Source organism: Hypanus sabinus, chromosome 1, assembly GCF_030144855.1.
Source record: "Hypanus sabinus isolate sHypSab1 chromosome 1, sHypSab1.hap1, whole genome shotgun sequence".
In the NCBI taxonomy this organism is placed as follows: Eukaryota; Metazoa; Chordata; class Chondrichthyes; order Myliobatiformes; family Dasyatidae; genus Hypanus; species Hypanus sabinus.
The window spans coordinates 32,366,427-32,392,614 of record NC_082706.1 but is presented as its reverse complement, the minus strand read 5'-3'; the positions used below and the strand labels follow the sequence as shown (position 1 = coordinate 32,392,614).

At 46.4% G+C, this 26,188-nt stretch overlaps 1 protein-coding gene across 4 annotated transcripts in view; it reads left to right on the top strand.

The window, feature by feature from the left end:
* Positions 1-26,188, top strand: part of LOC132392353 (pleckstrin homology domain-containing family A member 2-like) — a 117,729-nt gene that overhangs the window by 32,420 nt on the left and 59,121 nt on the right. For all 4 annotated transcript variants that reach the window (XM_059966193.1, XM_059966175.1, XM_059966189.1 and 1 more), the window contains exons 3-4: positions 15,319-15,375; positions 23,307-23,355. In XM_059966193.1, coding sequence (XP_059822176.1) covers positions 15,319-15,375; positions 23,307-23,355 — 106 coding nt within the window. The remainder of the gene's footprint in view (positions 1-15,318; positions 15,376-23,306; positions 23,356-26,188) is intronic.

Here is a 26,188-nt window from a genome sequence, read left to right as displayed (position 1 = left end):
TTAAATTTCTTGCCTAGAGAAGGATTAAGTGGAAGTTCCGCTAGTGGATCTTTTCCACAGGGGGCAACTAGAGCAAAGATTAAATGCAAATTTTTATGAAAAATTGGAGAGTGTTCAGCACTTGACCCCTTTCTGCTGTGTGAGATTTTTCCTGTCCTAACTTCTTAGACCTCCTTATCCTTCGCTGGGCTGAGTTCGTACACAACAACCAGCGTCTGGTTTAAAATGATTGATTGAGCTCCTATCTGGAGTACTGTGTACGGTTATGAACCTTTTATCTTGGGTAGATTTGGAGGCAGTCTGTTATTTCAAGGTCCAAAAATCACTTGGTCAGTTCATCCTTTTAAGTTTCTGAATCGAAGTTCCAGCCAAAAGGAAGATGGTGAAAAAAAATGTTTGTGGCAGAGAGCAGGGCAGTGGATTAGTTTGGAATTACTGCATGGAAGATGTCAAATTTTGTACTATTAGATTCTGAGAATATAAATGTTGCAAAGCCAATGCTTAGTAGTCTTTATTGAGATCATGCAACCAATTGCAGAGCATCACCATATCAACTAACCCTGCCTGCTTGAAACTTAGACTCTCCATTAAAGCTTTGCAATGAATGGGTCTTCATTGTCCACTGATTGTGCTCTCTACCAATTTCATCACTATTCATTGGAGCATTAAAGTAACCTAATGGATGAACCTTATAAGTAAAGTTTCAGAGCATTTTGCAGATCGTTTATTGGAAGAGAAGGTAACAAGATGATTTGGGTCTGTTAAAGCTTAGAAGTGTTTGTTTGAAACATAGAAGATCTTGAGGCGGCTTGACACATGTGAAGAGGAGCTTTTGTATGAGAATCTGGACCTAGGGGTGTCACTTTAAAAGTAAGTGACCATCTGTTTGAGAAAGATAGTTCATTTCTTCTCTCAGAAGGTCATGAACCTGGGTGGGTGGCAGTGTGAAATGTCAAGAGGATGTTATGAGAACTTGGACAGGTTGGGTGAATGGGCAAATGTATGGCAGATGCAGTTTAATGTGGATAAATGTGAGGTTATCCACTTTGGTGGCAAGAACAGGAAGGCAGATTACTATCTAAATGGAGTCAATTTAGGAAAAGGGGAAGTCCGGTGAGATCTAAGTGTTCTTGTACATCAGTCAATGCAGGTACAGCAGGCAGTGAAGAAAGCTAATGGCATGCTGGCTTTTATAACAAGAGGAATTGAGTATAGGAGTAAAGAGGTCCTTCTGCAGCTGTACAGGGCCCTGGTGAGACCACACCTGGAGTATTATGTGCAATTTTGGTCTCCAGATTTGAGGAAGGACATTCTTGCTATTGAGGGAGTGCAACGTAGGTTCACAAGGTTAATTCCCGGAATGGCGGGACTGTCATATGTTGAAAGATTGGAGCGACTGGGCTTGTATACACTGGAATTTAGAAGGATGAGAGGGGATCTGATTGAAACATATAAGATTATTAAGGGATTGGACACACTGGAGGCAGGAAACATGTTCCCAGTGATGGGCGAGTCCAGAACTAGAGGCCACAGTTTAAGAATAAGGGGTAGGCCATTTAGAACAGAGATGCAGAAAAACTTTTTCATCCAGAGAGTGGTGGATATGTGGAATGCTCTGCCCCAGAAGACAGTGGAGGCCAAGTCTCTGGATGCATTCAAGAGAGAGTTAGATAGAGCTCTTATAGATAGCGGGGTCAAGGGATATGGGGAGAGGGCAGGAACGGGGTACTGATTGTGTATGACCAACCATGATCACAGTGAATAGCGGTGCTGGCTAGAAGGGCCGAAGGGCCTACTCCTGCACCTACTGTCTATTGTCTATTGAACCTGTACGATTCCCTTCCTTCAAAGGGTTGTGGAAGCAGTCACAGGGTCACAAAACGGGCCCTTCAGCCCAAGTTGTCCGTGTTGACCCTATCTAGATTAGATCCATTTGCTTGCACTTGGCCCATAATCCCTCAAAATCAGTGGATCCCAAAATTTTTATGCCATGTACCCCTACCATTACCCAAGGGAGCCATGGACCCCAGATTAGGAACCCATGCTCTAAATCTTGTACCTGACCAAATGTCATTTAAGTGTTGTTACTGTACCCACCTGAACCATTCCACATCCCAACTACCTTCTGTATGAAGTTGCCCTTTTGCTTCCCTTTTAAATCTTTCCCCCTTTCACCTTAAGCCGATATCTTCTAATTTTGGATTTGCTTTCCTTGGAGGTACGGAGTGCATGCATTCACCCTATCTGTGGCCCTGAAAATTTTAGACATCTCAATAAGGTCACCCACCCCAGTTACCTTCGCTCAGAAGAATAAAGTCCTAGCCTGCCCAACTTGTTGCCTCCCGCTAGTCCCGGCAACGTTCAATGAGACCCCATTAAAATGAAAAGAGTGCAAATGTAATTTAAGGATGCTGCTAGTAGTCAAGGGCCTGTGAGATGTCGACCAGGCTTGGGCTTTATCCTTGTATTGTGGGAGGTTGAGATTGATCATCATGAGGGAAGGTGAACGAGTTCAGGGAAGGGAAACAAAAACTAGAGGTCTGAGGTTTAAGGCGAGAGGGGAAAGATTTAACAGGAACCTACGGAGCAACTTCACATGGAAAAAAAGCGTACATTTAGAATGAAGATGCTGAATCATGCACAATATTAACATTTAAAAGACATTCAGGTAAGAATGTGGATAGGAGGGGTTTAGAGGGGTATGAGCCAAATGCAGGCCCATGGACACACAAAATGCTGGTGGAACACAGCAGGCCAGGCAGCATCTATAGGGAGAAGCGCTGTCGACGTTTCGGGCTGAGACCCTTCGTCAGGACTGGGACAGTGCTTCTCCCTATAGATGCTGCCTGGCCTGCTGTGTTCCACCAGCATTTTGTGTGTGTTGTTTGAATTTCCAGTATCTTCAGATTTCCTCGTGCAGGCCCATGGATTAGCTTGGTCGGCAAGGACAAGTGAGACTGTTTCTCTGCTCTATTACTGTGCCTCCGTTGCTCTAAATATTTGAATATTTTTAAACCAGGCGCAGATAGATTCATAAGCTACATTTATAAATATAGATAGCGGCTATATTTCATTAGAAGTTCGAGGAGATTTGGTATGTCACCAAAAACTTTTACAGATTTCTGTAGATGTACCATGGAGAGTGTTCAAACTGGCTGCATGACCGTCTGGAATGGGGGGTGGGGGGGGAGGTGGCTACTGCATAGGATCAAAGTAAGCTGCAGAAGGTTGTAAAATTAGCCAGCTCTGTCTTGGGTACTAGCCTCCGTAATATCCAGGTCATCTTCAAGGAACAGTGCCTCAGAAAAATGGTGTTCATCATTAAGGACGTCCACCACCCAGGGCATGCCTTCCTCTCGTTGCTACCATCAGGAAGGAGGTACAGAAGCCTGAGGGGACACACTCAATGATTCAGGAACAGTTTCTTTCCCCAAATGGACATTGAACCACGATAACTGCCTCAGTACTTATTTTAATTTCCTTTAATTTACTTACACACACACACACACTGATACACAGACACAGACACACACACACACAGACACACACACACACACACAGACACACACACACACACACACACACACACACACACACACACAGAGTTTTTTCTCTCTCTCTATTCTGATTCTGAAGTAAAGTGGTGCAAGGTGACCAGAGATAGGCAGAAATGCAGAATTTAGATCAACCATGACCTCACTGAGTGGAAGGGCAAGCGGGGGGGGGGGGGGGTACAACCTACTCCCAGCACAGATTTTTACATTGCGAAAACTAGTTACCTTCAGTAGTTTAAAAAACCCTGCTGCAATTGTGCCTTTTTTTTGGTGCGTGGCTCAATGTGTTCACCTAGGCTGCAAAATAATGTTTAGTCTTCAGGGTGAGGAGGTCCTCCTGCACTCTCCTGTAGCCCAATATATGTTGTGGGTGGGTACCACACCCTGTGGCTTTCATACTGGCTGATCTTAAAGGTGTGAGCATTGACTCTCTAACAGATTGGAGCAGTCTGCTCAATGTGTCAGACAGAGCTTTGCATCTTGACAGCCACTGTTTTATCAGCAGTCTGCCCATGCAAAATTCAGAATGGGCTCCAGGAATTAAATATAGTTCGTTTGCAACAAATATTTGGGTAGGACGTCAGACTGGGGTGATGTAAGTTCGAAGTATGATGGAGCAATCCACTTGCAACATTTGGCAGCGATGCCAAGTGGAGATTGATTTACAGTGTGTGTGATCAGGGCTGGTGATCCAGGGTTGCGACAGAGCAGCAGTCAGGTATCCTTTGGTCTGTCAAAGGGAGGGTTTGCTTGAATGGAGTGGGAGAGATGAGGGATATTGGTAAGTCAGGACTGATGGAGCATTCTTGAGCAAAGATGAAAGAGTAGCAGGGAAAAAATAATATTCTTAAAGGTTTGAAGACAGTCTTTTTCATTAGAATTGAAGAATGGAACTGTTGCAGTGTTGGGATGCCCCTAGACAATGGGAGGTGGCAAGAAGGGCAAATATTTCAGAAAGGTGCAAGAACCGAATAGCAGGGCTGACGAGCTCCGTAACCATCCTGAAGTGAAATGCAGGTGTAGGGAAAAGATTGGGGGGAGTTTCTAAGCAATGTACGGGGGAATTACCTTGACCAGAATGCTTCCTTTTCAGTAACGGTGCTGCTCTGGGGAATAAAACTGGAAATTTGGAACATTTTTCTGTGGGAGTATGTGTGGGGAATTGTGACAATGTCATCGATTTAGGAGAAAAAGCCAGCTGTTAAATGATCAGCTGGAGGATTGTTGTTGGGGAGTTGAGAGCTGTGGAACTGGTATACCCCTCAAAGATTGGGAGGTAAAGAATGAGAGTGAAGACTTCCAAAGGGAGGTTTGTTCAGGAACAGATTAAGTACTTTCCCTCTTGGAGGAAGGCAGGATTTCCTGAGTCGGAGCTCTGAGACAGTGAGAGATACCCGCTTGGAAATTTTTGGGTCAGTAGTGATGATGCACACTTTGTGGTGGCAAAATTCCGTTCTGTTCTGCTCACAGTTTCAGCAAAACCACATTTTGGAGACTGTCCAATATGGAGCTGCTGCTGGTGACCATACCTGAGAATAGACTTCTCGTGGACAGAGAAGAAATGATTTGGAGCAAAGATTTACAGTAAACCCAAAAAAAAAACTGCTGGAGGAACTCAGCAGGTTGAGCACTGTCTGTGGAATTTTTAACATTTCCGGGCAACAACGGGAACCCAGGGTTTTGACCTGGAATGTCGACAATTCCTGTCTCCCCACAATTCCTCCAGCAGATTGTTTCTGAATCAGGTTTTATCACTGACATTGAATGTTGTTTTGTGGCAGCAGTACAGTGCAAGATGCAAGAAATTGCTGTAAGTTACATTAAAAAATGGTGTGAAAGAGGAATGGGGAGCTGGCAATCAGTGGTTCACAGACTGTCCAGAAACTTGATGGTAGAGGCTGTTCTTGAAATGTTGAGTGTGGGTCTTCGGGCTCCTTCCTGATGAGAAGAGGACATGTTCCAGACAGTGGGGATCCTAAGGATGGGTGTTGTCTTCCCGAGGCACAAACTCTTGAAGATGTTGCGTCTGACTCAAGCATCTCAGACTCTTGTGTCTCTCTCAGCTTTATAGCAAATGTCAGCTCGGTAGCACCCAGGGCAAACGCAAAAAGCTTAGGCGTGACTACGGTAGGGAGTACGAGAGAGGGAAAGAGTTTGTGTATGGGCTGCAAGTAACGTAAAAGGGACACAGGAATAGAAAAAAAATCAGGGAAAGGTACAGCCGGGAGTTCCTGTAGGTGTAGTGGATGTGAGTAAGGGTTAGGGCTAGTATTAGGTAATGGTGTTGTACTTTGTCTTGTTACCCCTGTTGTCGCAATGAAGTTCCTCCTTCACTGTGACATCCAGGGCTAATTGAATTTGGATGGGATGGACAACGAAGAAAATCTTCCATGTTTTATAAACTTTGTCCACTTGCGTCCAGTTCTGGCTGTGAGGTAACCAAAGCTATGTGCACGGGAGCATTTAAGTTACTGTGCAGCTTAGAGGGAATGGTGGTGGCAGGTTGTGTTAACCCGTCGGGGTAATAGATAAGGAATAGAGGACGAGGACTTTGCTCAGGCCCAGAGTCCAAACCTTGAATGTCAGTCTCAAAGTTGCAGTTGGGTGATAAGGGTTTGGGCAAGTGGCTTCTCGTTGGACTGGGGAGTTGCTTTTACACTTTTGTTTGAATCTAATTTGTGTTTAATGTCCAAATGTGGTTTCTGCAGACATCTCTGGATCTGGCACAGTTTTAATTATATACCTCAGCATACTAGCTTCCTTATTCCTTGTATTACCACCTGATGGTGTGTACTGGCTTCTAGTCGAGTTTGATACAGTTTCTGTTGTATTATAGTATGTCATAACTGTACAGCACAGATGTGTATTTACTCAACAGCTGCTGACATCTGGTATCAAAGAAAGAAAGGACCTCGCAGACATCAAAAGCACACATGCTTTGTTCTTCATTCTTAGCAGCAGGCACACAAGGAGGTTAAAGTTCACCAGTGTAGGTGGTGTCGGTATGGGTGCTCACTAGTAGTTTATCTCAAACACTGTTTATTTTACACAGTCAGCAGTGTAGTTAGACACATCTGGATTCACTGTTTGCCAGATGTGGATTACACAGCTAATGCCTAGAACAATACTCCTGGCCAACTCTCTCCAGTTGTAAGCGCTCAGTGTTGGCTTGGAGGGCTGTTTCCATTTTGGGCACGTGTGTGTTTGGATGCTAGCCCGTGCCTGGTTTACTGGGGCTTTCAACGCTCTTCTGTCACGGTACATAGTACTGGCAGAAGGGGGCTGTGTCCTCCCTTTTTTTTTGTTCTTCTCTTCCTTCTGTGTACCCACTGCCCTGTATAAACTTTGATGTTGACAACAACACAAGACACACACTCAAAATTTTAAGAACAGCTTCTTCCACTCGATTTTGAACGGACAATGAACCCATGAACACTACCTCACTATTTTTGCTCTCTTTGTGCGCTGCTTATTTAATTTGATTTCATATTTCTTATTATAATTTATAGCGTATTTTATGTCCTGCACTTCACTGTTTCTGCAAAACAACAAATTTCCCAGTGATAATAAATCTGAGAGTTTGCCAAAGAACATGGCCCCAGTGAACAACACGGCCAAAGGCAACGTCCTACAGACAGCTCACAAAACTATTTATTTTACTCTTCTTCTTTCGTGTATCATTCTGCTACTATTGGAACCTGGGATTTACATTTTGATCATGTGTTTTCAGGCCCTTTGAGTGATCAAGCAGCTTTGCTGTCTCCAAGGGAGTTCAGTGAGATTTTGAGTGAGGTGTGTGGCCTGGAGGCCAAGAAGCCTGGATACACAGTGCGCGACCATGATCGACTCCATTTCTTGTCGATTAAGTGTCGAGGAGGAGTGAAATCAACGAGACGAGAGTGGAAAGCGAGCGGGTGTTCAGTGCTGCCTGCCTGTGTCTCTCACTCCCTCACTCTGTTCCACTCGCTCACTACTGCCGGAGGAAGGTGCCTGCGTGTGACTGATGTGTCTCTCATTCTTGCAAGCTGCTCCCCAAGAAAGGTGTCTGTGTTCAACTGGTCTCTCTTTCCCTCACGTGATGGTGCTGGAGTTTTAGGCTTGGACAGCGTTTAATCACTGGTTTGTGGACTGGGCTCTTTAGTTCATGTTATATGTGTTTCTATTTAGTGGTTTTTCTTTTTTTATTGCCATTTTGGTGCAATTATGATCAAAGAAGACTGGCTCTGCAGCCAAACGACACAGCGCTGAGCTAAAATGAACTAAACTGAACTAAACGGACCACTCCTAGACTGTTTCAATGATTTTATGGTTTGATGGTTAATATTCAGTGATTTTCACTCATTTTCTGGTGTTTGCATGATTTGTACTTTTGCACGTTGGGGACTTGATGTTTTTCTTCAAAAGGATTCTATGGTTTTCTTTGCTTCCTGGCTGAGTTGTGTGAGGTTGAATATCAGGACAAATACTGCACACATACTTTGATAATAATTGTACTTTGAATCTTTGACCTTGATTCTGGTACGAGTCTTCAATGTAGTCAGTTTCTGGTGTGGTCGAGCTGCTTTTCTTGGAGCACCCTGAAGTGAATTTTCTGACCCCACAGGCCAAACATGGGAGCCCATCAGCCCATCCTGTCCGTGCTGCTTGGGGAGCAAGCTCCTGGGCCTAATCCCACCTTCCATCCGGGGATCCACAGCTCAGACTCCTCCGGTTCGTACCCAAGCGGCGCTTAATTGTGAGGAGGGTTTTCTTCATCTCTGCTCCCTCAGGTAGTGAGCTCCATGCCCCACCTGCCTCTGGACAAGCGGGGCGGTGGGCCCGCAGCTCATCAATCCATTTTGAAGGATGCTCGCTGTCCAGAACATGCTCTTATTACCACCATCAGAGAGAAGGTGGTGGAGCCTGAAGACCCATGCTCAGAAACTAGGGAACTTCTGATTAAGATGGTGCTACTGAACGTGTGTGGTAATTAAAAAGCTAACAAATCCATCCAAAAACATTGCTAAAAATACCTTTTCTGAGGTAAATTGTGTTGATTGGAAGCTGGTCTTTTTTTGTTGTTTAACTGGCTTCTTTCAGGTTTCTTGCATTGTGGCTACCTGTGAGCAAACAAATCTCAAGGTTGTATAGTTTATACATCCATTGATGATGTTCTTTCAGTCTTTTAATTTTTAGAATTAGATTCTTCTCCTCTGACAGTCCCTGATCTCTATCTCACTATTTTGAGCTGTTTTTTTTCATTATTTTTTAAAACATTCTTTTTTATAACTTGTTTTTATGTATTGCGCTGTACTGTTGTAGCATAGCAACCAATTCCTCGGCTTGTCAGTGATAATAAACCCGATTCTGAATGTTTCTGCCAACTTCCTGAAAGCTCTGATTTTAACCCCACAGTGATGAGATGTAGGTCCTTCCTAATTGTCTTGGCCCCTCAACATTCTGTGCACTTCTGCCGTCCTGTTTTGAGGAAAACAACTTCATCCCCTCCAAACTTTCCAAGTAACTACAGTCCTGGCCAGGTCCCCTCTCCCATCGTTCATATAACCTGTGGACCAGGTTGGTGCTTCACTGGCTGGTGCTGCGTGCTTTTCCAGCATGAAGGAATTCCAGTTTTCCCTACTTTGTTTTGTTGTCGCTGCAGTGAGAACAAGGCTGGTGGGCACAGTTTACCCCGAGGAAGCCAGCTGGAGTGGTTTGATGCAGCAGGGAGGTTTCCTGGGTCACTTCACGTACAGGTCAATAACTCAGCACAGATGGAGTCATAACAGCACACCTCCTTTCCAGTAGGGACGTGGGTGAACCCAGTGGGGTTTTACAAGTTAATCATTTTGTGGTCATCACCACCGAGACCAGTTCTCTATTCCAGATTGATTTAAGTAACTGGATTTGAATTACCCATTTGCAGTGGTGACCCTTCAATGTGTTGCCTCATCATTCATCAGACAGTGTGACATCTGAACTTGTTTTGACTTAGAATCTGGGGCATTGAACTTGGAGTGGTGCCATCGTATCTGTGCTGAGCACGATGCCAATCTAACCAATCCTATTTACCTGCACGTGGTCTGTACGTTTCCATTCCCTGTCTAAATGTTGCTATCAGATCTGCATTGACCACCTCCCCTGGCAGCCCATTCCAAAACTCTGTTGCTCCTAGTGTTTGGGGAGAAAGACTATATACCCTATCTATGCCTCTCAGAAATCTATAAACTTTTATCAGGACATCTCACAGCCTCTGATGCTGCAGGATTGTCCACTTCTCCTTATAGCTAATACACTCCATCCCGATGAACGTCTTCACACCTTTCCCTCATCGTTCCTATAACTCGGCGTCACAATGCACTAAATGTCACCGACGAGCACCTCCACTCCAGGGATTCTGTCCCTTCAGTGAAGCAGCCAGCATAATCAAAGACCCCACCCACCCCGGATGTTCTCCCGCCTCCCCTCCCCCACTGGGCAGATGATGCAAACGTCTGAAAGCACATTAGTACCAGGGTTAAGGGCAGCTTCTGTCCCAGTGATTGTGGGTCTCGTGTGCAATAAGATGGACTCTTGGCTTCACAATCTGCCTTGGTATACTCTTATAACCTGTACTGCAGTCTCTCTCAGTCATTTACACTTGCACTGTTACTGTTTTAGCTTATTCTAGCTCAACGTACTGTGTAATGATTTGATCTGTGTGAACAGTGTGCACATTGAGATTTCACTGTACATGTGACAATAAGATACCAATGCCAAAATCTTATACGGCTTCAACGTGACTTGATTTGACTCGTGCTCTAGCAGTGCTTGACTGAGAAACCGCATTGCTGTGTTGGATCAAAAGTATCTACCATTAGCTACTGTGTGATGAGAGTAAAATCAGAACTGTTGAGGCCCGGGCGCTGAAGTGGCGTGGCTGTGTGTTGGGCCTGTGGACAAGTTTTTGTTTGCGTGGTCAGTTACTGTTGGTGAAGTGCGTTGCAAAGCAACTATTTCAGGCATGCTGTGTTGTTAATGCAAACGACACATTTCGCTGTGTTTCCATCTACATGTGCTAAATAAATCTGAATCTGAGGAAGTGAAATTAATCAGTGCAACGATTTGTAGAATCAGAGACGGGTGCTGTAACTCCCTCCTGATCGGTTGGTGGTGGGTTTACACTGTGGCAGCCTTCATCACCCTGGGCTCTAGTTGTGACTTTGGGCAGATCAACCGTTCCCTGGGCCAGCAACTTCCAAAGAGCTAAAGCTGATCAACAAAAAAGAATTCCACTTAAGAAAACAGCGGGCAACCAGGGTTTTACCTTCTACTTCTGTCGAGGAGTTCTGGTGCTATAAACATCAAGACGTTCTGGAATGACAGTAAGGCTCAAACCCATCCCCAGAGCTCCTGATCAATGCCGGATCTGTTGGGTAGCACCACGTTGCATGGATTTCACTCGGGCTTGGCCTCTCCTTTCTGGAGTCAACTTCAGAACATTTCCTGGAGAGGCAAGAAATGAGAGATTCTGGAAGTTGGAGCAAATGAAGTACATGTTTCTCGAGGAATTCAGCTGTTTAGGACATATCTGTGTGGGAAATGGACAAACGAAAGGTCCAGAATACGAGCTGCCCATTTCCTGGCAGATCCACCGAGACCTTCCAACAGCTTGTGTATTTTTGCATCATTTCATCGACTCCATTGCCTCTTTCCTTCACTCAGTGGCACTAGTTTACTGGCAGGCCCTGATACACTACTGTCCTTGCATTGAACGAACCTGTTCATATGCTTAATGATTGGAGTGGTGAAATGTTATGATGCACCCAAACCCTTGCCCTATCTGTGAGATGGCAGAGAAATCCCTTCTCTCCCTCGGTCCCTTGTCTCCCCGCTCCCTCCCAGGCCACATCACTGCTGGCTGGTTTCACCATCTTGCTTGTCGCACCCACGCCCCACATGCTGGTCTAGTTTAAAAGCCAGAGCTTGGACAAAATTAGACTCTTTGATAATTAAATTAGAGATGAAATTTCAGACCATTGCGACCCAGAGTAGAAAGTTCAAATCTCACTAATGCAGCTGGTTATTTTGCATTCAAGTGATTAATTACCTCTGGAGTTCGGTGAAGAAAAGCATTTTGTCTCTGTATTGATGAACACACATTGTTAATGACCTGTCTAGTTTACTAATTGAAGGAATTCTCCTGTGCTTTCTCACTCCGTCTAACTGTGGTTTTTGCTTTGCTTATAACTGCCCCTTTAAATAGGTGGCATTCAGGGATGGCGCTAGTGATGTTTCTGTGTGGCCAGTGTGTGAACTTTTGCTGCTGGTGCCTGTCTCGTGGGCTATGCAGGGCAGTGGGTGTGGAGCTGCATCTCACTGGGCACCAGCCTACTTGTCGATGATTAATATGGTGGACTCGTTCCTGCGGGGCTTGAGATTTGGAGAAAGCCACTGCGGTCACAGAGATATGAGGGAAGGTTGTGAGGGACCAGAAGCCTCTAGGTCTAGAAGCCTTGCTGGTCCAGCTGTGAAAATACTCAATCTCCCACATCTGGTTCACTTGGAATCGGGTCAGCTGACCAGTCTTCTTCCAGAAGCCAGGAAGGTTAGTGGAGGAGAATCCAGTCTGGCATTTGTGCTCATTAAGTGGTGGAGGCTGGGATTCCTAGGTCACGGAATCACTTGATTTGAGCAGGACTTGATCCAAGAGGTGAGGACCTTCCAGCAGTGATTGGGAATGAGGAACAGACATCTTGGGGTCCCACACCGCCGGATTCAACCATTAGACTCCTGAGCAGACAACTTGGCTCACCACAATACTGAACTCAACCTATGGACTCACTTTCATGGACTCCACAACTTGTGTTCTTCTCACCCCTTACGGGTGGTGTGTAGGTGTGTTTCCCCCTCAGTCTCAGGTCCTCTACCAGAAGCCTGCGAGATTGAGGGTTCGGCACATGATCCTTGCCGTTCCTAGTAGCATGCTCTTCTGGAACGATATCTCAGATATTGTTCCCGGTATTTGTCGGAGCCACTCTCCCACAGCTCCAAGTGCTCCTATCACCACCAGGATTACTCTGGCTCCAACCTTCCCCATCCTTCCTATCTCCACTTTCAAGCTCTGGTATTTCTCCAGCTTCTCATATTCTTTCTCCCTGATCTTACTGTTATTTGGGATTGCCACGTCTATTACTATTGCTTTCTTCTGTTCCTTGTCCAATATTACCATGTCTGGTTGGTTGGCCAGGCCTGCTTATCAGCCTGTATCTGGAAGTCCCACAAGATCTTAGCTCTGTCATTCTCCGCTATCCTGTCTGGTGTTTCCCATTTGGACTTGGGAGTGTCCAAACCACAATCAGCGCAGATGTTCCTGTCCACAATTCCTGCAATGGTTGTGCTGCGTATATAACACGCCGGCAAGAAAATGAATCTGGGGGTAGTATTTGGTAACGCGTACATACTTTGATAATAAATTTACGTTTGTTGGAGACGCAGGAGATGACGGATGCTGGAGTCTGGAGCGCAACCAGTCTGCTGGAGGTGCTCAGTAGGTCAGGCAGCGTCTGTGGGGGGGCAGGTGGACAGGTGGAGGTTGTTTACCTGAAACATCGACTGCCCACTTCCTTCCACAGATGCCACCTGACCCGTTGTGTTCCTCTAGCTTTTTGCTTGCCTCACTTGAGATTGGGGGCCTTTCTCTCTTTCCAGAAGGGAGAGTGATGTGGGATTCGGACAACTTCTCTGATCAGTTGTCAAGGCACCTGGAATGCAGTGAGAATGGTGATTTAAATTGAAACTTAAAGTGACGCCACAAGATAACTGCCTCTGCCTCAGCACCTTGTGACTGCACATCTCTCTTCCAGCGAGGCCTGGGTGGGGTCCTTGGTACAGGAAGTTCTCCCCACAGCTCGTTCTTTAAACCGACAGCCTGTGTTCATCTCCGTGCTGGTTTTGTTTGATGTTAACTTTTAGTGCAAAAAGAGAAAGCACTGTTTTGTGGGGTGGCTGCAGTGGCAGCAGGCTTTGTGGGCACAGGCCTTGTTGCCACACCTTGTCCACGCCCAGCTCACCCGTTAAGCAAATGCAGGCTTGAACTTTGCGCAGCACCAGAGCTGGTCCTAAACACTTCACAGCCAATCAAATCCCTTTGTGTTGTCCCATGGGAACATTCAGAAGTTTGAAGCAGGGACTCGGAATAGGGGGCTGCCCATCGGGGCTGACCTAATGTGGGCAGATGGGATCCGAGAGGGTCAGCATGGTCACAGTGGGCTGAAAGGCCTGTCTTTGCTCTGTGACCTGGTCTCTTTGAGGTGGGGAAGAATTTCTTCTCCGAGGCGAATGGATGTTTGGAATTCCCCATCCCATTGGGCAGAGGGTAGCTCCGGGATCCCAGGTTCAATCCAGCACTCCTGTATACGTGGAGTTTGCACGTTCTCCCTGGTTTTCCTCCAGATGTTCCGGTTTCTTCTCGCACCCCAACAAATGTGGGTTGGTCGGGTGAATGGTCACTGTGCGTTGCCTCCAGTGTGTTGCCTGAAGTGGTAGAATCAGGATGGAGGGGAAGTCGATTTGACTGCCCAGGGAATGGCATTTGTGTTGGATTGGCATGGATGGTCGCCACAGATTCACTGGTTTCCCTGATGAGTGGGTATAATTGATCTAGTGGCAGTGCTTCATTCGTCCCCGCTCCTCACTGGAATTTAACCCCAAAACACCAGATTATCCCGAAGTTATCTGCCCCTTCATTGTATACCAGTCATTGAAGGTAGGCATGCAGGTACAGCAGGCGGTGAAAAAGGCAAATGGTATGTTGGCATTCATAGCAAGAGGATTCGAGAACAGGAGCAGGGAGGTTCTTCTGTAGCTGTACAAGGCCTTGGTGAGACCGCACCTAGAATATTGTGTGCAGTTTTGGTCCCCTAATCTGAGGAAAGACATTCCTGCCACAGAGGGAGTACCGAGAAGGTTCACCAGATTGATTCCTGGGATGGCAGGACTTTCATTTGAAGAAAGACTGGATCAACTAGGCTCATACTCGCTAGAATTTAGAAAATTGAAGGGGGATCTTATTGAAACGTATAAAATTCTAAAGGGATTGGACAGGCTAAATGCAGGAAGATTGTTTCCGATGTTGGGGAAGTCCAGAACGAGGAGTCACAGTTTAAGGATAAAGGAGAAGCCTTTTAGGACCGAGATGTGAAGAAACTTCTTCACACAGAGAGTGGTGAATCTGTGGAATTCTCTGCCACAGGAAACAGTTGAGGCCAGTTCATTGGCTATATTTAAGAGGGAGTTAGATATGGCCCTTGTGGCTAAAGGGATCGAGGATATGGAGAGAAACCAGGTACAGGGTTCTGAGTTGGATGATCAGCCTGATCATACTGAATGGCGGTGCAGGCTCAAAGGGCCGAATGGCCTACACCTGCACCTATTTTCTATGTTTCTACACCAGTCACAGGGAGCACAGCAGAGAACACCCTGTGTAGGGCTGGGGACGTTCTGTGGAGATGCATGACCATTCCTTTGACTGCTTCGGCTAAATGCCTGGCTTGACCTGATGTCAAGCGCAGCGCAGATCTCTGGGTTACCAGTCCAGTGACATCACTGCAATCTCTGTCTAATGGTTGGTGACGCCCCACTGGCCCTCATCCCTTCACGGGCGCTGAGTGCTGTGTGCCAGCAGGAATGCCCGTTTCACCCTGCCAGGGCCTACTTCCCTCGGTTCTGCTTCATACATTCAACAAGGGAAGTCACAGGGGGACAACTGGCTAATAACATCAATTTCTGCTTTGTTTTCTTTCAGAATCTGCCTCCTGGAGCTCAGAACGTCGGCAGTCTGCAGCTACCGTACATCTCCAAGGTATCGAATCTACCCCGTCTGTGTTAGATCAGGATTAGGCCATTCAGCCCTTCGTGCTTTCTGTACTGTTCAGTAAGAATGTGGTTGATCTTTCGCTTCAGTGCTTGTTCCCTGCACTAATTGGACAGTCCTGTGCAAAAGTCCTGGGCACGTAGGCATAGCTAGGGTGCCAAAGACTTTTGCCCTGTACTGTATTTGTCAAACGTGGAGCAGAGAGTGAGCTTGTATATCTGGCCAGAGCAAAGGAGGATGGGAATGGTGAGGGTGGAGTGCGGCGGGAGGGGTGTGGGGCAAGTGAAAGAGAAGGAGTACTGGGGTCGGGGTTGGGAGGGGGGCGGTATGGGTGCAGACATACACAGCCCTGAGTCACCAGGCAAGGTAATTCGAATGCAAACAATTGGTTTATCGCTCATTACAGAATGTCTCTGGTGCTTCCCGCTCCCTCCCCTCTCTCTTCCCCTTTTCCCAACCCTGATTCCCCTCTGCCTATCCCCTTCCCACTCTCAGTCCACAGTAGTGACCCAGATCAGAGTCAGGTTTATTATCACAAACATATGTCATGAAATTTGTATTTTGTTTTCTGTGACAGCAGTACAGTGCAACACCTAAAATTACAGTACTGTGCAAAAGCCTTGCGCACCCTAGCTATATATTGTATGTGTGCCTAAGACATTTACACATCCCTGATTTACCCCAATGTCCTAACGGCTTCCACAGAGCATGCACCATGAAAAACTGGGGCCGAAAATTGACTTCAGCTCTTTCCCTATCAGACGCTGAAGTTGAGGGGAAGGTGAAGTATCAGGGTTGGCCACACCGCTGCCTATGGTTTTGTAAAGGAAGATGGAGGCCCGCATCTTCAGGCAGTGATGGCTTAGTCTACAACGCTGTCTAGCGGCAGGTAGCACTGCTGCCCTGCAGCTGTAAAGAAATGGTTTAATTCCTGACCTCCAGTGCTGTGTGTGTGTGTGTGTGTGTGTGTGTGTGTGTGTGTGTGTGTGGAGTTTCCACATTCTCCCTCTGATCATGTGGGTATTTACCCCGCGTGCTTCAGTCTTGTCCCATCCCTACTGTTCATGGCTCCTTTGGAGATTATAAATTATTCCCAGTGTAGTCAGTGGGTAAGAGAATGGGTGGGGGTAAATTGATATGTGATAGAGAAGAGGTTACAGGGAAAATAGTGGGGGGAATTGCACTGTTGGCTTTGCACTGAGAGCCAGCAGGGACTGGATAGGCTGAGTGGCCACTCGTGTTGTGAGAAAGGAAACGTAATGCCCTCAGTGTTGTGCGGTGTCCCAGGGAACATAACTTGGACAGCGTTTGGCTAGAAGCCAAAGATGGAGGCATTAAGACAGGCGACTGCGATTAAGATAAAAATAGATTGCGTGCTAATGCAAACATTTGAAAAGCGGTTCTGACGTGCACTGTTTGGCAGACCAGATGCAATTGCTTTAGTGCTGTGCCAGCTGTGATTTTTCTGCCAGATGTTGACGGTCTGTGATTCAGGTGTACACAACAATTAGAGTCTTCGCAAGGAAGGTTGATTCACCATTGTGGGATTCTCACTGGCTTGGACCTGACTAAATTCCCAGTTGAAGGGAAACTGGGAATTTTACAAGGGTTATGCATAAAGAAATAACCTGTTTGACTTGGGACTTCCCTCAGTTGGTGGTTTTCTTGCTCTGGCATGAAAAGTTGTGGCTCAGTTACTTTTAGTATCACGTTGTCGACGAAGGTCAGTGACAAAGTATGAAGCGATTTCCCAGTGTCCACTGGTGGAGTGTAAACGGTTTCTGTCGATGAGAAGTTCAGTTTTGTACTGGACAGAAATGTTTATCTCATTGGTAGATATTATTGAGACAACTTTAGCTCGCTAGGTGGAGAAACACTTCGGATGTGGCCAGCAAGTGACCGGTTGGGTCTTGGAGATGATAGTGAAGCTGGGCCACCTTATCACGTGCTTGAGACGATAAAGGCAACAGAATCAGAATCGGGTTTATTATCACTAATGTGGTTTGTTGTTTTGTGGCAGATGTTTAAAAGAAAAATGTAGTATTAAAGGCAGTGTTCATGGTCTGTTCAGGAATTTGCTGTCAGAAGGGAAAAGCTGTTCCTAGAACACTGAGTGTGTGTCTTCAGCCTCCTCTACCTGCTCTGCAATGGTCATAATGAGAAGAGGGTACAGTCTCCACAGTGAGGGTCCTTAATGAGGGACCTCTTGAGGCATTGCTGTTCTGAGGTGTCCCTGGTGGTGGGGAGGCTTATGCCTGTGATTCTTCCAACAGTGGTAGTGTTATTGGTGAATTTATAGATGGTGTTTGAGTTGTGTCTAGCCACACATGCCTGAGTGTAGAGTAAATTTATCTTCCAGGATGGCACGTGTGGTCTGGTCCTAAAACGAAAGAGACTGCACAGATGCCAGCCCAAGCACACTGACCACCTACAACAGGAAAGAAGCTAACCAACTTACCTGGATTAACTACAAAAGGACCTTGACTATAGAGGCTTCTGAGAGGTGGGGGTGTCCTAGGGCGTTGCTCAGTTCCAAACATGCCAAGTTCTTTCCGCCGTCCAGCAAATGCAATGTTAGCATTAATTTTGAGAGGACCAGAATATAAAAGGATTTAATGTCAAGGCTTTCTAAGGCATTAGTTAGACCACATTCGAAGTATTGCGAGCAGTTTTGGGACCCTGATCTAAGAAAGGATGTCTCTACGCCTGAAGTTGCTGGAATTCAGAAGAGTGAATGGGAATCTCATTTTACCCTATTGAATATTGAAAGGCCTAGATAAAGTGGACAGGGAGAAGATGCTTTGCAATAGTGAGAGAGTGTAAGACCAGGGGGCACAGTCTCGGAATAGAAGGATGTCCCTTTAGAGTAGAGATGAGGTGCATTTTCTTCAGCCAGCTGATGGTGTACCTGTGGATTTCTTTGACATGGATGGTTGTGGGCAAGACGTTGGGTATATTTAAAGTGAAATTTGGTAGGTTTTTGATTAGTAAGGGTGTCAGATGTTATGGGGTGAAGGCAGGTTAATGGGGTTGAGAGGGAAACTAAATCAGGCGCAATCATATAGTGAAGCAGACACAATGGGCCAAATGGCCTAATTCTCCTCCTTGTGGCTTGTGAGACAAGTTACGCTCCCCCTGCCGAGATGATAGATGTCACCCAGCCTGACCAACAATTTGTCCCCCCCCCCCCCCCCCCCCACGTCGTGGCACGGCTGCTCACACCGGTTACTCTGACAGCACCTCCGAAAGCCAATGGCACGGGCGCACCACCACCCGAAGGCCTCCCCCTCCAATTCGCTCACCATCCTGCCCCGGAAATGCATCGGTGGCCCTGTAGCATCCCTGGGGATAAAGGTTTGGAACTCTCTTCCCAACTTGTGGTTAGGAATTGAGGCTTTTGAGTTCCAAGAGTGTAAAAGCTAGACAGGGAGCACCCCGTGGCTGAGGAGTTTGTTCCTGTTCAGTGTGAGTTTGGTTGGTTCAAAGGGAAGTGTTTGCTCTATTTGGTTGTGGCACACCTTACCCCTCTATGTAATGAGATGCTGGTAGATACCTGAATGCAGTTTCTAAACACACCCTTCTTTTGGTCCTGTGTGCTGGCTGAATCCTACTGATTGAGGAAGAGAACACAGAGAAAGACGTGACGTGCCTGGCTCGTCATCACTAGCTGTTGCTATTCTGTGTACTGCACACTCCCTGAAGCCATGGGGGGGGGCAATGGAACAGGGGCAAGAAGGGGGCAACAGAACGGGAAGATTGCTGGGTGATCCTCTCATAGTCTGAAGTTCATGCTCGCTCATGTCACCTTATCCTCGTGTGTGGGACAGGTGCAACCCCAGCTAAGAAAATGGGCACGTTGGAAACTTCCCCTGGATTCTCAACTCTCTTTGACTTGGCAAGAGGGAAGGGGAACACATAACCGCGTTCCGACTTCCGGAGAATTTGCGTGTGCGGGATCAGATGCTCATTAGTGAGGCCTGGAGGAGAGCTTACTGGGATTCTAGAGAGGTGAGGGGCAGGAATTGAACCGATGTTGGGGATTGTGTTTGGAACAGTGGAGACCTGAAGGAGATGTCAAAGCAAAATGAGCCGTGTGTCCAGAAGAGAAATGAGAACTGTCCCCGCACAAGTGGCTGGTGGTTTCATGGACCATTCTGATGGTTGATTTGTGCCCAGAAAGCTGATGGAGTTACATTCCATCACAATTTCTAAAATGTATTTGGAATAGGAAAGGAATGTGCTCCAAAATGTACCAGTTCCTTCAGAGGCAGTAAGGGTCTGATGGGCTGAATGGCCTGCTTCGCCCTTTCTTCCATTATTCCTGAGCAGCGATTGTGTGCACTAATAAATCAGTAGCTTTGGGAGAACTGAGATGAGGAGCTTCAGCAAGAAGACGAGTGTCATTTCCAACACCCCTTTACCCATGGTAAACAGCCACCAACTGCCCACAGCCCTACACTGCAGGTGTATTGTTGATGCTTAAACCCTTCAGGATGCTCTGGTCCAGTTGCGAAGGGGTTGTGTGAGCTGCTGTAACGCCCAGGGCAGAGAGCCGGTAGGGGCAGTGGCTGAACTTGCCCCACAGCTGCAAACCATGGCCTGTTTCACAAGAGGAAGATTTCATCAGTCTGAACTGCTCGGCACTTCCAAGTAGTGTTAGTTAATCCGTTCGGCCATACCCTGTCTCTCGAAAGTTAATTCAAAGTGCAGGGAGCAGCCTGTGGTGGCAGGGAGGTGCATAGGATTAGTGTGAAGTGGAATGGGCTGTGGGTGTATCCTGAAGTGGGTGAGGATGCGGCTTGGCTTATTTTGGGATGGGTTTGAAGTGTACCAGAAAGCCATCAAGTCGCTGCTGAGTCTCACTAGCACCATTCATTCGTTTATTTATTTGTAGTCCATTCTCTCTCATTGGTACTCCACCCTCCACCATTCTCCTCGCTCACTGGATGTCAATTTATAGCAACCAAGTAATCTACTAACCTGCACCCCTTTGAGATGTTGGGTACAGTCAAGGAGGACATACGAATTCAACATGCACCCAAGGTCCGGATTGAACTGGGTCTCTGACTTTGTGAGGCAGTAACTTTGCTTTCACCTCAGGCTGGGAGAATGGGCAAGACCTGATAGGATGCCATTGCAAAGTCTCGGTGTCAGTCATACAACACTGGAGCAGGCCCTTCAGCCTTAGTTGCCCTTGCCGACTGAGATGACCATCCAAGGTCTTCCCATTTGCCTGTGTTTGGTTTGTCAGAGGGTACCAACTTTTTAAAACATCACAGTTGAGGTAAATTTAAGGGACAGGAGAAGTGAAGAACATGGAGATAATCCAAAGTTAGATTTTGTTTGTGTAATATTTCAGTGATTTTATCGTATTTCTTAGTGCTACTCTGGATGCCTGCTGGAAGATGAAACTGGGTATACAGTATGTCCTTTGATAAATTTTCTTTGCATTTTGAGCATTCTTATTGGATCTACTGTTGTGGCTTTATAAAGCTGTTGGTCAGATTGCATTTTTGACACCATATCTAAGGAAGGATGTGCGGGCCCTGAGGAGAGTCCATAGGAGTCCATTCACAAGAATGCTGCTAGGAAATGGAGGAAATACAACCTTAATGTATGAGGAAGGTTTGATGCCTCTGGTTCGGTAGTCCATGAAGCTCAGAAGGATGAATAGGAATCTGATTGAAAGCTACTGGATAGTGAAAGGACTGGATATAGTGAACATGAAGAGGATGTTTCCAGTGGTGGGAGAGTCTAAGATCTGACAGAACAGCCTCACAATTAAGGGATGTTCCTTTACAACTGAGATGAAAAGGGAATGTCTTCAGGCAGAGGATGATGAATCTGTGGAAGTTGTTGCCACAAGGGATTGAAGGCCATGTTATTGGGTGTATTTAAAGCACAAATTGATTGGTTTAAGGGTTGAGGGCGAAAGTGCGAGAATAGGGTTGGAAAATAAGCAGCCGTGATTGAATGGAAGAGGAGACCCGATGAGCCAAATGGTTCAATTCTACTCCGTTATTTCATAGTGGAATCCTTCCTGAGGATAAAGATCCTGTTCACGAGGGCACAAAAACAGGGATAGAAGTAGGCCACTTATTCTTTCAAATTTGCCACTCACTAAGGCTGATCTATTTCTTTCCACCATTTCCAGTTTCCTCGTAATCCTCGATCCCACTATAGACAAAGCACCTGTGTTCCTCAGTCCAGTGAATATCAGACTGCACAGTTCTCAGGGATGGAGAATTCCAAAAGTTCGCAATCCTGTGGGAGAAGAAATTCCTTCTCATCTCCCACATTAAATGCACAATCCTTTACTCTGAGTTGAAATCTGGATTCTTTATACTTGTTCAAGGTACATTAGGAGTAGTCAGCATGGCTTTGTCAAGGGCAGGTCCTGCCTTATGAGCCAGATTGAATTTTTTGAAGATGTGACTAAACACGTTGATGAAGGTAGAGCAGTAGATGTGGTGTACATGGATTTCAGCAAGGCATTTGATAAGGTACCCCATGCAAGGCTTACTGAGTAAGTAAGGAGGCATGGGATCCAAGGGGACATTGCTTTGTGGATCCAGAACTGGCTTGCCCACAGAAGGCAAAGAGTGGTTGTAGACGGGTCATATTCTGCCTGGAGGTCGGTGACCAGTGGTGTGCCTCAGGGATCTGTTCTGGAACCCCTACTCTTCATGATTTTTATAAATGACTTGGTTAAGGAAGTGGAGGGATGGGTTAGTAAGTTTGCTGATGACACAAAGGTGTTGTGGATAGTGTGGAGGGCTGTCAGAGGTTACAGTGGGACATTGATAGGATGCAAAACTGGGCTGAGAAATGGCAGATGGAGTTCAACCCTGATAAGGGTGAAGTGGCTCATTTTGGTAGGTCAAATGTGATGGCAGAATATAGTATTAATGATAGGACTCTTGGCAGTGTGGAGGATCAGAGGGATCTTGGGGTCTGAGTCCATAGGACACTCAAAGCAGCTGTGCAGGTTGACTCTGTGGTTAAGAAGGCGTACGGTGTATTGGCCATTATCAATCATGGAGTTGAATTTAGGAGCCGAGAGGTAATGTTGCAGCTATCTAGAATCCGGGTCAGACCCCACTTAGAGTACTGTGCTCAGTTCTGGTCACCTCACTACAGGAAGGATTTGGAAGCCATAGAAAGGGTGCAGAGGAGATTTACAAGGATGTTGCCTGGATTGGGGAGCATGTCTTAGGAGAAAAGGTTGAGTGAACTCGGCCTTTTCTCCTTGGAGCGAAGGAGGATGAGAGGTGACCTGATAGAGGTGTACAAGATGATGAGAGGCATTGGTCTTGTGGATAGTCAGAGGCTTTTTCCCAGGGCTGAAATGGTTGCCACAAGAGAACACAGGTTTAAGGTGCTGGGGAGTAGGTACAAGGGTAAGTTTTTTACTCAGAGTGGTGAGTGCATGGAATGGGCTGCTGGCAATGGTGGTGGAGGCAGACACGATAGGGTCTTTTAAGAGGCTTTTAGGTAGATACATGGAGCTTAGTAAAGTAGAGGCTATAGATAAGCCTAGTAATTTCTAAGGTAGGGACATGTTGGGCACAACTTAGTGGGCCCAAGGGCCTGTATTGTGCTGTAGGTTTCCTGTGTTTTCTATGTACCTCCACTGGAGAAAATACCCTTTCAATTTCTCACTTGTCATCCCCACAGCAGATTTTAAAAGGGGCTCAGGAAATAGAAACATTACCACTGTTGTAGGTCTGAAATAGAAGCAAACTGAAGGAGAACCACGAGTTAACATCCAGGATGAAAACCTATCATAGATGCTGCCTGATCTGCTGAGTGTTTCTGGTATTCTCGGTTTCTGTTCAAGGGGCCCCAAGCCTTAGTATCTTTTTAATCGAGAATGCGGTGTTGGACATTTTCTAATCCGATTTCTGCTTGGTTTTCAGGTCAGTGAAGCCACAGCAAAGCAGAAACCAAAAGCTGAATTTTGCTTCGGTAAGTGCTTATCTTTGATAACGATATACTTATAATGCAAGCACTCATCTCATGGGTCTGTGAAGCATTCTGTTGCAGTTCTGGCTGTAGTACATGGTAGATATAATCTAATGGCTTAAATCCTTCATGGAACGATGGAGCCATACAGCTGAGAAGCAAGTCTTCCATCCCATGGCTGTGCTACCTGTAATAGAGGATCTGGGAGAAGGCAACAGATTGGGGCTAAGGGAAATGTTTGGATCAGCCATGATGAAATGGCAGAGCAGACTTGATGGGCCAAATGGTCTAATTCTGCTCCTATATTTTTTGCTCTTGCATGCGTTTAAGGTGAGGGGGGAATGTTTAAGAGAGATTCTGGGCGTTCAATTACTGGAATGTGCTGGGGAAAGGAAATATAAGAGTGGAATTTAAGAGGTTTAGATACGTAGGAAATGGAGGGATCTGGATCCTGTACAGGTAGAAGAGATTTAGTTTAATTTGGCTTTGTGTTCAGCATAGGCATGTTGGGTAAAGGGGCTTGTCCCTGTGCGTTCTGCTTTCTATTCGTCAAATACTCATCTATGCTAATGTCATTTTCCAGCACTTGACACCTGTCTTGCTGACATATGACCTTGTCTGGACAACTAAATGTTGTCAATAGACTTTCTCTCTGCCATCTCTCACACAGTGTGTTCCAGGTTCCAGCCGTCCTCTGGCTGCAAGAAAGAGATCTTCCTCAGATCCCCTCAGAGCTCCCATTCCTTGCCTTAAAGCTCAGCCCTCTGGTGTTAAATGCCTGAACTCCGGGAGAGGGTTTCATATCAATTTGGACACTGCAGTCAGGTCACTCCTCAGCCTCAGGAAAATAAACCCAGTGTTTCTAATCTCATCTGAAACGTTCCATCCCAGATGGCATGTTAATCCAAGGATCCCAACTGATGATGGTGATGGGACTCAATTTTCCCCATCTCAGTTCCATTCGTTCAATAAATTAAGAACTACGAGTGGTGGCCATGAAGCCACTTGTGAAAGACCTCCATCTCCCTCCTCTGTCTGTCTGCCCCTCTTCCCTTTACCTCGGCTGACCCTCCATCCCCTTCCCTCACCTTGGTCTTACTCTCTCCTCCCCCCCCCAATCTGTCTGGCCTCCCCTACCCTTCCCCTCCCCTCCCCTCAACCTTGGCCTCCCTCTCCTTTCCCTTCCCCTCCCCTTGGCCTGTCCCTCTTTCCCTTTACCCTCCTCCCCTCCCCTTGGCCTGACCCTCTGTCCCCTTCCCCTCCTCTCCCCTCCCCTTGTCCTGACCCCCTCTCATTTTCCCTTTCTTTTCCTTCAGCCTGGCCCTCTTCCCTTCCCCTCAGCTTGGCCCTCCATTCCCCTTCCACTGCAGTTGGGTTCCCAATTTCAGCAATGTTTACACATATACTGGCTTTGCTTTGGTAAGTGCCCAGCTTTTATTTTTAGAGATGCTGCTCTCAAAAGAATGCTGTAAACGTAAGTAAGGAAGAGGAGCTGGAAAGCTAACATCCCAATCCTATGTTATTCCAGCTGGAGGGGAATCAAATTGGCGAAAGATAAAACAAGACAAATGTCCCATTCTTAATTGGAAAGGTTGGAGCCACATGCAGAGGCCTGGCAGATTAGTGCGGTGACATGGGTTTGAATCTCATCACGGTCACCGCTGAGTTCAAGTTCATGTAACAGAATAAAACTGGAATGAAAAGCTAACATTAGCAACGATGACCACAAAACCACTGGATTGTTGGGAAAACATCTGGTTAACTGCGGAAATCCGCCATCTTTTCCCAGTGCGGGCTAGTTGTGAGTTTAAACCCACTCTAGATGGTCTGATAAGCTAGTGCGTTCAGACGGGAAATTGGGATGGCACCAGATGAACTTCCGTGTCCAGAGTTCAACCTTGACCTTGGGTGCTTGCTGACTGTGTGGTGTTTGCATGTTCAGTCTGTGACTGTGTTGTTTCCCCCCAGGTCCTCCTGCTTCCTCCCATGTGTCAGAGATGTACAGGTTGGTAGCTAGTTAGTCACTACAGATTGCTCCTAGGGCGCGGCTGAGGGGTAGAATCTAGGGAAATGTATTTGGGGGGGGATTGTTGTAACATGAACAAAGTATCTGGGGAGACTAATAAACTCTTCTCAGGCTTACAGCCGGGGATTGGTATCGATTATAACTGATAATCAATGGTTATAATCGATAATAGGCTCCAAAGATGACAGAGCTTGCCTTTGAAGCGTCAGGTATGATCAATACCTGTACCCAGCTGGAAGCCTGGGAAGAGTTTATTGATCATATATGCCGGGATCCATTATCTGCAGAGACACTGAAACTAGATGAGACCCTTTCGGAGGAATACATGACATTTTGTATGGCTGCTATTAAGCTCAATATTCGTTATATACCCTAACTGCAGAATGCGCCCCAATAGGGATGCTGGGGGAATAAAATAGGATTCGTGTAGCAGTGGTGTCAACGTGCCGTTGATGATTGGCAGAGAGTCAGTGCACTGAAGGGTCTGCTTCTGGGCTGACACAAACGCTCCTGCAGAACAACGTACACAAAACTCTGGAGGAACACAGCAGGTCAGGCGGCATCTATGGAGGGGAATACTCGGGTTACTTTTCAGGTTCAGACCCTGATGACTTAGCCTGTTTATTTCCCTCCTTAGATGCTGCCTGACCTGCTGAGTTCCTCCAGTGTTCCCCTATATCTGAGCTGTATCTGTCTGCATCTATGTTTATGTGCTGAGGGGCTGAAGAAGGATGGTTTTCACTGTGTAGATTCCTGGGCTGAAGGCTTTGTATAATGAGGAAAGGTGGACAATTGGAGCCACACACTGTG